We start from the raw sequence: 13,896 nt of genomic DNA, 5'->3' as shown, positions 1-13,896 counted from the left end.
CTGCCTCTGGTGGCTATGGCAAGCATGCCAATGCTCTTTTCTCGCGGATCGCCTCTCTCCTGGCTGAGAAGAGCAAGGAGCAATACGCGCAGATTATCTCCTTGCTGCGCTGCCGCCTTGGGTTTGTCCTAGTTCGCTGTGGTGGCATGTGCCTGCGTGGCTGAAGGAGCATGTTTGCTCCTGCCGTGCCTGAGTCCCCTGCAGTGCTAGTGGTGGCCGAGGCACGCATCCAGTGAACTTACAGTGATCCTACTGAGTCTGTATAATCATTACTATATCCGATGCTTCGTTTTATGGTGTTGATGCTTCACAAATGTGTTATTTTGCCCGTACAAGAGGCTCAAGGAGTTCATTCATAAAAAACCTTTCTATTGTGCCAAACTAATACTTGTCCATCATCGTTACAATATTGACTTTCGATATGTGACATTTCGTCTTCGCTTGGCTTCCCCTCTTTATGTATTTTTAGTAATTTTTACATACCTTTGAGCCTCCCAAGTTGGGTGGTCTATTGCCTTGTATTTTCGAGTTGTAGTTAGACCGGTTTGTCCAATGGTCTTACTAGTCTCGATGTCATCGAAGCGAAGCAGCACTTCAGGAAGGCTAGTCGTGCTGAAATAGCGTGAGAATTGCTGACAATTAATTAGTGACATCATTGAATGTTATACTATGTACTGTGTACAGTTGTCAAAAACTTGATAGTCCGGAAATGGTTCGATCATTCCGGCAGGGCATTGCGAAATGGGAGAGAGATCATTAGCACAATAGCAGATAATGCTGTGGGGAAATGTCTATTCTGGTTTTAAATGAATACTGTTTGCGTTCTAGAATATAAAGTTCAGTATGCGTGATGCCTTGTTCAGTTGGTAACTATCTTGCAAATTTAACCTTCGCTCCATTGACAATCTGTAGCCTAGTGTAGGTTTAATACAGTCATGCAGAGTGCAGGGCAAGGAGTGCCCGAAAGTCTGGATATGCTTATACAACCCTTTTACCACTGAAGTATTTCATACATTGATAAAATTACTCTGGACAAAAACCGGTTCGAAAAGGCACAAATCTACAGGTAAATTGACGGTCCAAACGTATAAACAGTTGTTTGCATACAGTTATCAATAAGAATTCCCTAGTAAAAGAAGAATAAATAATAATCATAATAAAATAATATCAGGTGATCTGTATGGCTGTTGAACTACAGGTGTGTTGGTGCAGAGTTTCCACTGTAACTTAGTGTAAGTAGTCATAGTTATGGCAATTATGGATATAAGTAAAACCTACTCCGCTTCCCAGAAAAATGCCTCGCGAGCATAGCCTAGCCGCCTCCCCAGTGAACAATCTAGAATACTTGCATGGAATCTCTCGCGAAACCGACGGACAGGTGAGACGCGTCTACGCGTCGCGCTTGAAATCCAGCCGCGAGAATCCCAGGCGGATGGTTGTTCGGTTGTTGAACGTCCCCAGGCTGTTCAGCTGGTCATAAACGCTCTTCCATTTCGGGTACTGCGGGTACATGCCGTGCACCAGGTCGTGACTCCCGGTCAGCTGACTAAACTCCAGGCCCCAGTGAGGTCGCCCGCCTAGGTGATACAGCGCCCGCTGCTGCCGGTTGAGTATCTCGATGCCGGCATAGGTGCCCGTGATCATGTCCAGCTCGATCATACTGGTGTTAGTTCCGTTCATCATGGACAGGAACGCCGGGGACTTCTTGACGAAGCGCACGGCGAACGGCGACGTCTGGTACTGCTCCCCCTGGAGACGCGCCGTCTGCGCGACACGGTGGATGCTGTCGATTGCCTTGGTAACGTGCTGCGCTGTGAACCTTTGGCGGCAGTTTTGCTCCGATGATTCCACTGGGAAGCCGATCTCATTGGCGAATCCAGCGTCGCCGTTCACGCCCAAGTTGAAGATCTTGTAGGATTTCGCCACGTAATTGCGATCTTCTAGCGCTGCAAATCCGGTTTTGATCAGCAATGGCGAAACCTTAGGAAAGATGTTGGCCAAGGTTGACAGCGCCTCAAAGGAAATACTGAGCTTGCCAAGAAGCTTAGCCAAGAAGTTGCGTGGTTTTTCAGGATGATCATTGTGGTCTTTGGGCAATTTTGGCGTGATGTTCATTTGAAAGTGGAGGGTTTCGAAGTGCGAATAATATGTCTCCGGTGGCTTGTTTGGATCCATGTCAATCACCGAGCAGCCTCTCATTGGGTATGGACTGATCAGGATCTCGAAGTGCCTGTAGCGTCGCATCACCTCCGGCACGCCGTCCGCATCGTCGCTGTTCGGCTGGATGAGAGCGAGCGACTTGTCCAGGGTGCTGACTGTACGTGTCTCAGTCAGGTAGTACAGCTGCATGACCTCGATGACAACCGAGTAAACGACGCCCATCGTTCCCATGTTGACCATCACTGCGCGGAAACAGTCGTCATCCTGAATCAGCTGGATATCCACTCCATTGCACGTGTACTGGCTTTGGTTGGCCTTGTACTGCTCTGCGTCCGTAATGCCATTGCTCGGCTCGATGCGGTAGTAGTTGACCGGACCGGACGCCACTCCCGATATCACGTGACCGTCCCACTTGCCCGTGGTGGCGAGCACCAGGGAGCGCAACATGTCCGGGAACGGGGGCAGGTCTATGCCGGTGCCGTGTGTCGAAGTCGAGATGGCACCGATGATGCTCTGCCCGTCGTAGCCACCCATATTGGACAGGGCCAGGCCAGCCTTGTCGAGCGCACGGTTAAGATCTTTAATCCTAATGCCAGCTTCCGTCTCGAAGAGCATAGTGTTATGCTCGAACACATCTCGGACGTGAAGGATATCTTCCAACGAACTATCAAAGTAGATATCAGGCAGATCCTTCACGTCGCGCCATTTCGCTTTCATAGTGTCAGCGCGCCACTCATGCTTCAGGTCTTGCTGCTTGAGTTGTCCAAGAATGGGATCATCCTCGTCAGCTACGCGTCGCAGGGCAACCGTGTCGATGAAGTAATCGTTGGTTGTGGCCACGTCTGAATAGGAGTGGCCAGATCCAGCTGCTTTCACGGTCACTCCGTTGCGGACAGCATCTGTCAATATGTCGCCGATCTCGTCGAGACCGGACGGTTGGCAGAGCTGCAGGGGCTTCACGACCACGTTGGCCAGTTGGTTCTCCCATTTCTGGTGCGTCTCACCGTCCGCTTTGGCCAGGGGCCTGCGCTTGTCGAACAAGCGGACAAGGCTACCGGGCTCGAAGTTGAGCGCTTCCTCCATCTTCACACTGACCTGGTCGTGTACATCCGTGGACGTCGCGCTCTGGGAAAACTGGTGCAGGCTGTCGAGAACATCCTGCAGACTCCGCGGGTCGCTACTTTGAGGATTTCCAGCGTCCACCTCTTGATTTCTTCCTCTCAGTCTCCTGAAGAAACTCAACAATCCCATGGCGATTGGTTGCTGGCACGTGTGTCCGGAGCCGGAGGAGCTTGAGCAAGGCAGGTTCGAAGTCGAGCAGTGCAGCTGGTTATCTGAAGCGGATTTGGTTCGCAGCAGCTATTTGAGCTGGCCGTTCCGGTATGGGATGTGGACTCGGAGACACGCCAGCAGCAGCAGGAGCAACACCGTGTGCATGCAGTCGGTGTTGTACTTGTATTTAAAAGTCGCATCACAAACAGGCAACTATGCCTTCATACATACACAGAGGCAGCGCAACAGTGCTCAAATACCCCGGGCATTGGCCAGAGCGTAGTAGGCAGGAGGTACTTGTAAAAAAGTAAATTATCGTGTCCGTTCCCGAAGGGAACTCATGAATGGAAGTAAAATAGGGCTAGAGTTTCATGGCAAAACAACAATCATCAGACACCTGTTGTCTGCTTCCATTTGTGTACCTCTTGCCTTCTTACATACATGTACATGTTTGAATTTGTACTTTTAGACTCGGGTGGAGAGCCAAGGATTAATGTATGAGAAGAAAAGAGGACCAAAGAGCTACAAGTTACGCTATGATAGTATTTGGATTTGTGCGACTATGTGTGAAGAAATTGTCGTGTCTGCATGTATGATACGAAGATCGACATGTACATGAGTCTGCGACTGGTACATGGCTGAAGTAAATACTTCTACAATAGTCGTATTATGGCCCGCTTGAGCTCTGGACAAACCAAACCATGAACCTCCGGAAGCAAAGCAACAGAGTGATTCAAGTACGTAAACTGAGTTATTTAGCTGGCTAGAACAGATGTTTAGGGTATTCAGCCACATGGTGTCATGTCGGCCTGGGGTGGGCATGGCTTGCTTGCAGGCCAGTACTTCACAAACATGACAACATTCCCGACTGTCACATGATTGTACACAGCCTTCTGTATAGAGAGCGGAGTCCTCAGGTTCGATGGAGTGCTCAATGCAAAAGCAGAGCAGTAACACACGACTCCGTGACACGAGTCACAGAGTACCACGAGTCTGGTTATTGTTGTTGTTGTTGTTGTTGTTGTTGTTGTTGTTGTTGTTGTTGTTGTTGTTGTTGTTGTTGTTGTTGTTGTTGTTGTTGTTGTTGTTGTTGTTGTTGTTGTTGTTGTTGTTGTTGTTGTTGTTGTTGTTGTTGTTGTTGTTGTTGTTGTTGTTGTTGTTGTTGTTGTTGTTGTTGTTGTTGTTGTTGTTGTTGTTGTTGTTGTTGTTGTTGTTGTTGTTGTTGTTGTTGTTGTTGTTGTTGTTGTTGTTGTTGTTGTTGTTGTTGTTGTTGTTGTTGTTGTTGTTGTTGTTGTTGTTGTTGTTGTTGTTGTTGTTGTTGTTGTTGTTGTTGTTGTTGTTGTTGTTGTTGTTGTTGTTGTTGTTGTTGTTGTTGTTGTTGTTGTTGTTGTTGTTGTTGTTGTTGTTGTTGTTGTTGTTGTTGTTGTTGTTGTTGTTGTTGTTGTTTCAAATCTTTATTCTCACGATAGCCAGTGGCCAATAAGAGATAATAGTGTAAGAAAGGAGAAAGAGTGAGGAAGAATTGGGTGGGCAGGGCCTAGGGGTTAATGACTACTTAAGTGTACGGGCAGGGGTGGTCGCCACACGAGCATACAGAGTTGCGTACTTAAGTGTACGGGCAGGGGTGGTCGCTACACGAGCATACAGAGTTGTGCAACAGCAGGGATATCTCGGATTTGAAGGGAGTACGAGAAGGGATTTCGCGAAGCTGGGTGGGCAGGCAATTAAAGTAATGAAGGGCCTTGTACAGGGGAGAATGGAGACAGCGGTCAGTCCGCGGAGTTGGCAAGTGCCAAGTACGAGAGCGGCGTAAATTATACGAAGGTTGCACGTTGCTAGCAGTATGCAGCGAGAGTATATGTGGTGGGGCATAATTGTGGCGCAGAGAATGCGCGAAGAGTATATGTTTAACTTTAAAACGTGAAAATAATGTTGGCCATTTGATGCGATGCAAAAGGTGGGAGTGTTCTAAGTGTGTGTAAAGGGGAAGGTGGAGACATATTCTGGCGGCTTTCCGCTGGAGTCGTTCTAATCTGTCAAGGGAAGTGTGGGACAACGGTGTGAGAGCAGTGCTCGCATATGAGAATATAGGTAGTATGTATGTCTGATAGATGTGAGATAAAGAATCACTGGTGAGTGTAGACCTTAGTCTAAAAAGAATATTGAAAGACTTGAGTGATTTTTTGACTATGTATTCAACATGCTCCGTCCAACGGAGGTCATGCTGAAAGATTATTCCGAGGTGTTTGTGTTTTTGTGCTACGGTAAGCGGACTATTCCTGAGGGTGATCTGGGGTAGCTGTTCAGGGGGGCGGTTATTGTGGTAGAACGGGAGGATGACTGTTTTCTTTGTGTTAACCAGCAGGTGCCATCTTTGAAGCCAGTCTCCAGCTGCTGTGACACTCTGTTGTAGGTTTCGGGTGCAGTCTTGAAGAGTTCTCGCTATGGAAATCAGAGCGGTGTCATCTGCAAACTGGCTACAGGTGGTGCCGGGATTCTCACATGCATGTGGAAGGTCTATGGTGTAGACGAGGAATAGAAGCGGCCCAAGAACAGATCCCTGAGGGACGCCGGCAGGGATCTCGAGGAAAGGCGATAGGTCGCCATCCACCTGGACCCTTTGCCGACGCCCCAACAGGTACCGTCGGAACCACTCCAGGGCGTTGCCCTGGACACCATAGTGGGAGAGTTTCGCTAGAAGGCCTGCATGCCACACACGATCGAAGGCCTTACTTAGATCGAAAAAGCAGGCATTGACGTGTTTCCCGTCGTCTCTCGCAGTGGAGAGGGTATGGACGAGACGGGCGAGCTGCTGCTCAGTGCCGTCTTTCTCGCGGAATCCGGACTGCTGGTTGGGCAGGTGGGGTGTGATGTGCTTGTAGAGGAGTTGATGTGCAATTTTTTCTTGGATTTTTGATGTAGTGCTCAAGAGAGAGATGGGTCTATAATTTGTTGGTTGGGTTGGGTCACCCGGCTTGGGTACTGGAGTAATGGTGGCATCTTTCCACTCCTGTGGGATTTCTCCGGTTTGGAACGATAGGTTAAAGAGGGACGATAACGACGGTGCAAGTTCCTTAGCCGCTTCTTTGAGGAGGCGGTTTGGAATAGAGTCAAACCCGGGGCTTTTGTTGGTATCAACTCCTCGGAGGAGTTTTTCGACCTCAGCTTGGGAAGTCGAGATTTCTTGAAGGGGACTGAGGATGTCAGGGGTGGTGTTGATGGCTGGAGTTTGCTCATCCGCATTGGCCACGGACAGCTTGCTCTGTGAAATGAAGAATTCGTTGAGGGCAGCGGCTTTTTGTGCTGGTGTCGTTGCAGGAGTTGCTTGGCTGACGAGTTCGGGTATGCGTTGTTTTGTAGCTGTAGTTAGGTGCTTCATGAGGCGGTGTAGGGAAGTAGAGGAGGCTGTTGAGTTGTTTACGAAATCCGATTTAGCACGACGCAGGAGGGTGGTGACACGGTTTCTTTGGGCAGTGAACGTGTTCCAGTCGTCAGGCGAGCGTGAGTGAAGGTATATTCTGTGTTTTCTGTGCTTATCCTTGATCTCTTTCAAGAGGCCCTTTGATATCCATGGTCGTGCTGGCACGTCCTTCCTGTCCCAAGGGGGGTGAGTGCGAGTAACTTGGCAGTGTTCTTGGGCGATGCTCATGACATTGTCACGCCAGGATCGCCAGAAGGTGTCAACTGGGCATGGGTCGTGTTGGTTTGGATGGTGGTTGAGATTTGTGCGTGAAAGGGCTTCTCGAAGAAGGTTGTTGTTGTTGTTGTTGTTGTTGTTGTTGTTGTTGTTGTTGTTGTTGTTGTTGTTGTTGTTGTTGTTGTTGTTGTTGTTGTTGTTGTTGTTGTTGTTGTTGTTGTTGTTGTTGTTGTTGTTGTTGTTGTTGTTGTTGCTGCTGCTGTTGCTGCTGCTGCTGCTGCTGCTGCTGCTGCTGCTGTTGCTGTTGCTGTTGCTGTTGCTGTTGTTGTTGTTGTTGTTGTTGTTGTTGTCGTTGTTGCTGTTGTTGTTGTTGTTGTAGAAGATTATTTAACGTCGCACCACAAACAGGCGATTTCGCCTCCTTTGATACTAGTACATGTAGACGACAGAGGGAATAAGAGGGGGGGGGGAGGGGGGCAGAAATACGGAGAGAGGAAGGGTAGAAAATAAATAAGTGAGTCGACCTCAGGGCTACCCTAAAGCAAAAACGGAATGGGAATTCTATAATTATCAGAAATAGCATCATGCAATATTGCGAAACACGTTTCATATTCTTTAGCCCGATGTACCACAGAAACACACTAGCCGAAAAGCATTTAAATAGGTCTTTGTCAATGGAGCTTTATATACAATGTATAATAGAGTTACATGTACATATGTCTCTAGCTACACTGTATACATGTATGTACATGACATTGTAGCGGGAATAGTAGTCACACAAATACATGTAAACTGGGAACCCACCACCTCATGTTCCGAAGGCTAATGCTCGAAGACCATTCTCTTTGCCAAACACGTACATGTACATGTACAGTGCTGGCAACTGAAATCCGACCCCCTTGCCGGTGCGGCGCGCCGGCAAGGGGGTCGGATTTCAGTTACCGCATACATGTACTTATACCATGGTACGGTACGGAGGGCCTGTTTTCAGCCAATCAGCGCTCGTCTAGCCATGGTTATATATTGGCCAGTATAAATCCCGCGCGGGATTTATATCGAATATAAATCCCGGTGCACGGTACGTACGCTAGGGCACTGCCACCGTACAAGTTCACTGCCTGAAAAGGCAGTGAACTTGTACGACGGCAGTACTCCAGCGCACGGACCATTCACAAAAGACACAACATACACCACATGCACGTGCACACTCCACACAGAACGGACCTGAACGGCATTACTGACGAGGAACAGTACACAATGGAAAAGAAAATGTACATTGTATTCGTTTGCATAAGCCTGATCTTTGTAAGCAGAAGAAACATGTAGTTGCGTTAAGATTGTTTTCGTAGGTGCACAGCATGATTGCTTGTCTCAATACACAGTTCTAGCGTTGTAATTAGTTCCTCACCCCTGTTGCACTTAGCTCTCACTTCACTTCTATTGTCTCACCTTCCCTCATTCTATTTTAGCACTTTGTTTTGTTCTCGTAACACATTATTGAATGTATATTAATCATTGATTCAGCATGGTTACTCTTCAATGTACATTGTACTTCGAATAGTTGAAGATCATCAACAGACTGTCTCCTTCGTATTAAACTAAGTTTATGATACAGAGTTTACTTCAAATCCACCTAAACCGATTGGAAAACGCTAGAATGGATTGAAATGTGATACAGTACAGTGATACAAAACAGTGTATGCAAATGCATATACTTGCAAGTAAGCAAAACTGATTATAAGATGCCGCATGTGAAAATCAGTACTGTACCATAATCATGCTATTAAATAGTAACACTTAATCCCAAAGAGTCCAAACTGTACTGTAGTCTAACTAGTGACGGTAGTTTGATTCAACGACAACTCCAGCACCCCAGCTGACTTCCGCATCGCTCACGAGACGACATGCTACAATATGCACTGGAACTGAAAGGAAATCTTATGCCAAACATCCACGGAGGAATCTCCTTCTGACCTTGCTCGACCATTCTTTCATACTGACAACTGATAACCAGAAGAACATGTTCATGTACTGTATGATGTAGGAGATCTCCAAAATAGGTTCGTTGTTCTGGAAATGCGTAGGGGTACCTGGCATAAGTAGGATATGACCCTCGTAGGCGGGTTATACCGTACCCTCATATAAATCCCTCCTGCTATCGCAGTCGCGATTTATATTCAGCCGGTGTAACCCTCTGACTTGGGTCATATCCTCTACATGTACGTGTGTAATAGGTAGCCGAGTGTTAGGCGCGGTGAAATCAACAATAATTACTTTTATTCTACTTTCAGGTACACACCTGAGATATAATCGTTCGTGAAAGAAGAAGCGGCAAAATAAATAACTTTCTCTCCGGTGCTCACCTAGAGGCTGAATCCTTATTCTTCGAATTAGCTTTCATTGCTATCCAATCTAATCTAATCTTCTCTTCATCAAAACAAAATGCGCAGCCGCTTATATGCAGCAGACGCCGTACGCTTACATACGGAGATACACTAAATATACATCAGGCAAAGCTCCGTATTAGTTCCGTACTGCTTCCGTATTGGTCGGGCAGGGATACTACACCCTCCCTTCCTACAGATAATCACGCCCTCGTGATTTTCAAAAAATTAGTGAGGAGTTACGAACAACAGCGTCAACCGGAAGATGGCAAATTATATCGGAAATGATAACGTTTAGAGTAGACAGAAGAAATGAACTGATAACAAATCATAAAATAGAAGTAAAAGCACACCAGGTTCACACGATCTCACGGGGTCAAAAGGGAAAGAACTGTCCTCCAAATAGGACCTGAAACCACAGCACTCTTGCTGCACGCTGGCACAACCCGCCAGGAACATCGCAGTTCAAAAACCGAACTGAATACACTATAACTGTAAGGGGCGTTGTCACACACATTGTCCCACGTTAGCTGGGTAAACCGTGGCTCACCATGATCAGACGCCTACCAAACTAAACTGGATTCACACACTCGCATAAAGGAAGACTGAAGAGAAAAGGGAGACTGAAGGAAGACAGGAAAGAAAATGCCATACCTGGAATCAGCGTTAGTAACCACGGCGGCGGCTGGAGCTATGGCGGAGGGCGAGCCAGGTTTTATCTTCATCTTGGTTGAGCCGGTGACTCAGAGCGGCTAGCTCGGCGTCAGACAAATAACCTCCCTCCTCGTCTTGAATCGTGGTCTTCACGTTGTCGATTGCATCGCTTTGCGCGACGTAAAGAGTGATTGTCTAGCCAGGAAGAGTGTTGACGAAAATCTGCATCCCACCACGGAGGCGAAGTACCAAGTGAAGAGTGGGCTCCTGCTTCCGACTGCGTGCCGGCGAAAATCAAACGCTGCTGGTCTTGGGGACTACCCTCCTTGTCTTGGGCAGCAGACTGCCTGTTGTCGTCCTCATCAGCTTCGCCATCACCACCGGTAGTATACATGTAAGTTGCGGGTCGCTTGGAATCGCCATCGGAGTCTCCAGTGGACGGCATGCGGAGGGAAGGGTGATCCACGCTAGCATCCTGACTGTGCTGCAAGCTAATAAGCAGGGTCAAGCCCAGGAAGGCAAGAAACATGATTCTCATCATGATTCGTCGCAGGGAGCTGCAGCGGGTTGAGCCATGGGGGTCTGGGGTCGAATCACGTTGTTTTATTTAAAACTACACCGCTGCCACCAATGTAATAGGTAGCCGAGTGTTAGGCGCGGTGAAATCAACAATAATTACTTTTATTCTACTTTCAGGTACACACCTGAGATATAATCGTTCGTGAAAGAAGAAGCGGCAAAATAAATAACTTTCTCTCCGGTGCTCACCTAGAGGCTGAATCCTTATTCTTCGAATTAGCTTTCATTGCTATCCAATCTAATCTAATCTTCTCTTCATCAAAACAGAAATGCGCAGCCGCTTATATGCAGCAGACGCCGTACGCTTACATACGGAGATACACTAAATATACATCAGGCAAAGCTCCGTATTAGTTCCGTACTGCTTCCGTATTGGTCGGGCAGGGATACTACACGTGTATGCGGTGAAACCATAACCATACATGCACATGACTGTACATGTAATAATTATTGATAATATTTTCAAGGATTCTCCACAGGCAAATGGATGCCTATCAAAGGGAGTCTCCTGGGGAAAGGAAGTGAAGGTGGCTGTTATGAGAGAGGGAAGAAGGGACATGACGAGGTGAAAAAAATTAATGTAAGAACTCAGAACTCAGAACTCAGGTTGGGAATGGGCACAGAATTCAACTCGCATGTGTCGCACGCCACACCAGTCAACACAGACAAAAGGGAAGTCTCTGTCGGGGGGAATCATAACCAAAGCAAAGGGGAGCTTGCCACCATCGCTTGAGTCAAGATAAGCAGCGTCCACATGCATACTAGTACGAGCGGAATACAGTAAAACCTGTCAAGGCGACCACTCGGATAAGGCGACCACCTACTACATGCACATGTACATGTAGTATCCCAGAAGATCATTGCAACCAGGAGATTGTATTTCCAGTCAAATGACCCTGGATGAGGAGACCACCTGGTAACAGGGACTGTGTTTTGAAGGTCAATGGTATAACCTATAATTCCGGGGCGAGCTCAATCTCCGGACAGCTAGCCGTCCGGGGGGGGGGGGGGGGGGTAATGTACTTACTTGAAGTACATGTATGATCCTGGCTCTCTCTCTCTGGCGAAGGACCGCAGCCTAGGTAATCCTGGGAGTTATGTACTCTTGATAAGTTTTAACACAGTCCTGGCTCTCAGCGATGCAACCCATGGCCAGTGAGAGTGTGTGTTTTGCTGCTGCCCTCGTACACAAAATTTTTCTTCTTCCTAGACTGCGATTCTACTGTCCGCTGTAGACTTACACCTGTACATGTTTTTCGTTTTGTTTTTGATCTATTTTAGTTCGCTGCGTCGACAGTGTAATGTACATACAGTACTAGTACACTGTAGACAACTTCAAAGAGGGTCGAACAGGAAACCAAGTATAATAATATAATAATTAACTGAGGGTCATCAGAAAGCATGACCGCGCCGGTGCACGGCGTGTGCGGATATTACGGAGGATTAGCAAGACGAAATTCGCGTTCGCGTTCGCACTCCAAGGAAAGTCGAACTCCGTGGCGGAATTCGCGTTATGAGAAGGATTAGCAAACAGAATTCGCACATGCATGACGTTGACACGACGTACATTGTGTACAGACAGTACAGCGTGGTAAATTTATGCCTGCCCTGACACGAATCCGCGATTCGTGTTCCGACTACTTTTCCGAACGAAAAATGCGAAAGTTCGCAATCCAGTTCGTGAACTGAAAAATGTTTGCGAACGCGAACGCGAATTTCGTCTTGCTAATCCTCCGTATTATGATTTATGTACTTCAAGTACATTGTACGACTAAGAAGGACGTCACGGATTCCCTCCTATAATTATTATTATACCACTACATAAAATTTAATACCATACTAGTCTACATGTAGCTGTGAATCACTGTATAATATCAGTTGTCTACAGAGTTCTCGGAGTTTCTTGCTCAATGCAATCATCAGGCGACTATCACATGCTCAGTGGGACTTGACCAATATAAAGCATAGCCTAGCGATAGCTGGTTGGTGTCTGATTCAGCACAGAAAATATTGCCATGATGGCCGTGTGGATGGTTGCTTAGGTGAGGGAGCTATTACAGTGTTAGCGCAGAAAGTATAGATTGCTAGTGAATATAAATGGAAGGTGTGAATTCGTAGACAGCAGCCAGGGCGCGACGGTAATCCTTCAGAACTGTTGTGTGTAATAGTGCTCCACATTATTGTGTCGAGCCCTCTCCGCTGGCAGAAGGAAGTTTTCCTCCTTTTCGTAATATTAGTTGTCTGAAGATTGTCATCTGGAATGTAGCTACTAGTTACAACTAGACGCGTGGTACTCTGTGACTCGCGTGTGTAACTGCTCTGCTTGTGCATTGAGAACTCTATCGAACCGAAGGACTCCGCTCTCCGCACAGAAGGACGTGTACACATGACAGTCAGGCATGTGGTCATGTTAGTTGGCAGGCTGCAAGCCATGCGCACCTCATACCGACATGACACCATGTGGCTGAATACCCTAATACGTTCTAGCCAGCTAAATAACTCCCTTTACGTACAGTGCTGGCAACTGCAATCCAACCCCCTGAGCGGTGGGTTCACATCCTAGCGGTCTCGTAGTTTTGCCATCCCGTGTTGAGTCTTTGCGATGTGAGCGCACCGCTCAGGGGGCCGGATTTCAGTTGCCAGCACTGTACTGTGTGTGTGTGTGTTTTCTGCTGGAATTCACAACAGTGTCATGTACATGTACATGTACATGTGTCTGCATCACCAGTGTTGCTTTGCTTCAGCCTAGTTCAGGAAGTTCATGGTTTGGCCAGAGCATAAGCGCCGATTAAGCGGGCCATAAATACGACTAGTCGACTATTGTAGGAGTATTACGTCAGCCATGTACATGTACCAGTCTCAGACTAATGTAGATCTTCAAATCGTGTCATACATGAGAGAGACGATAGCGAGGGACCGTCGGTCAGCGGCTGCCTCAGTGAGGTGTTCACCAGATATGGTGAGGCCCACGCGGGAGGCCACGTTGGTCGTGGCGGTTCCGGGATGAACTGCGGATGTGCCGAGTCGTCGTTCATCCTCCATGAAGTCTGCCGCGGCTTCGCGTCGGCTAAGCTCGGAACGTGAACCGGAGCGGCCAACAATTGAAGTGGTGTTCTATCCGCACAACATTCCTTTAAACTCAGAATTGCGCTATACAGGATTCTCATAATTCTTACCTTTTTACCGATTCTCTTAATTAATCTACATCTT

The 13,896-nt window shown here is 47.4% G+C and overlaps 2 protein-coding genes across 2 annotated transcripts; both read right to left on the bottom strand.

The window, feature by feature from the left end:
• Positions 1–1,389: 1,389 nt before the first annotated feature.
• LOC135806374 (L-gulono-1,4-lactone dehydrogenase-like) lies at positions 1,390–3,411 on the bottom strand. The gene has a single exon (XM_065320585.1). It carries the CDS (start codon positions 3,409–3,411, stop codon positions 1,390–1,392), a length of 2,022 nt encoding a protein of 673 aa, XP_065176657.1.
• A 1,018-nt stretch (positions 3,412–4,429) lies between these two features.
• Positions 4,430–4,783, bottom strand: LOC135806279 (ataxin-8-like; the record flags this gene model as incomplete). The annotated part of the gene is made up of 1 exon (XM_065320478.1): positions 4,430–4,783. A coding segment is annotated over one exon (354 nt), but the record flags the coding sequence as incomplete, so codon positions are not given.
• Between the last annotated feature and the right edge of the window lie 9,113 nt (positions 4,784–13,896).

The sequence above is a fragment of the Sycon ciliatum genome, chromosome 1 (assembly GCF_964019385.1).
Source record: "Sycon ciliatum chromosome 1, ocSycCili1.1, whole genome shotgun sequence".
Classification (NCBI taxonomy): Eukaryota; Metazoa; Porifera; class Calcarea; order Leucosolenida; family Sycettidae; genus Sycon; species Sycon ciliatum.
This window is presented reverse-complemented; position numbering and strand designations above follow the sequence as displayed.

Coding starts and splice junctions, on each gene's coding strand:
- LOC135806374 (XM_065320585.1), bottom strand. CDS start 3,411: ATGGGATTGTTGAGTTTCTTCAGGAGACTGAGAGGAAGAAATCAAGAG.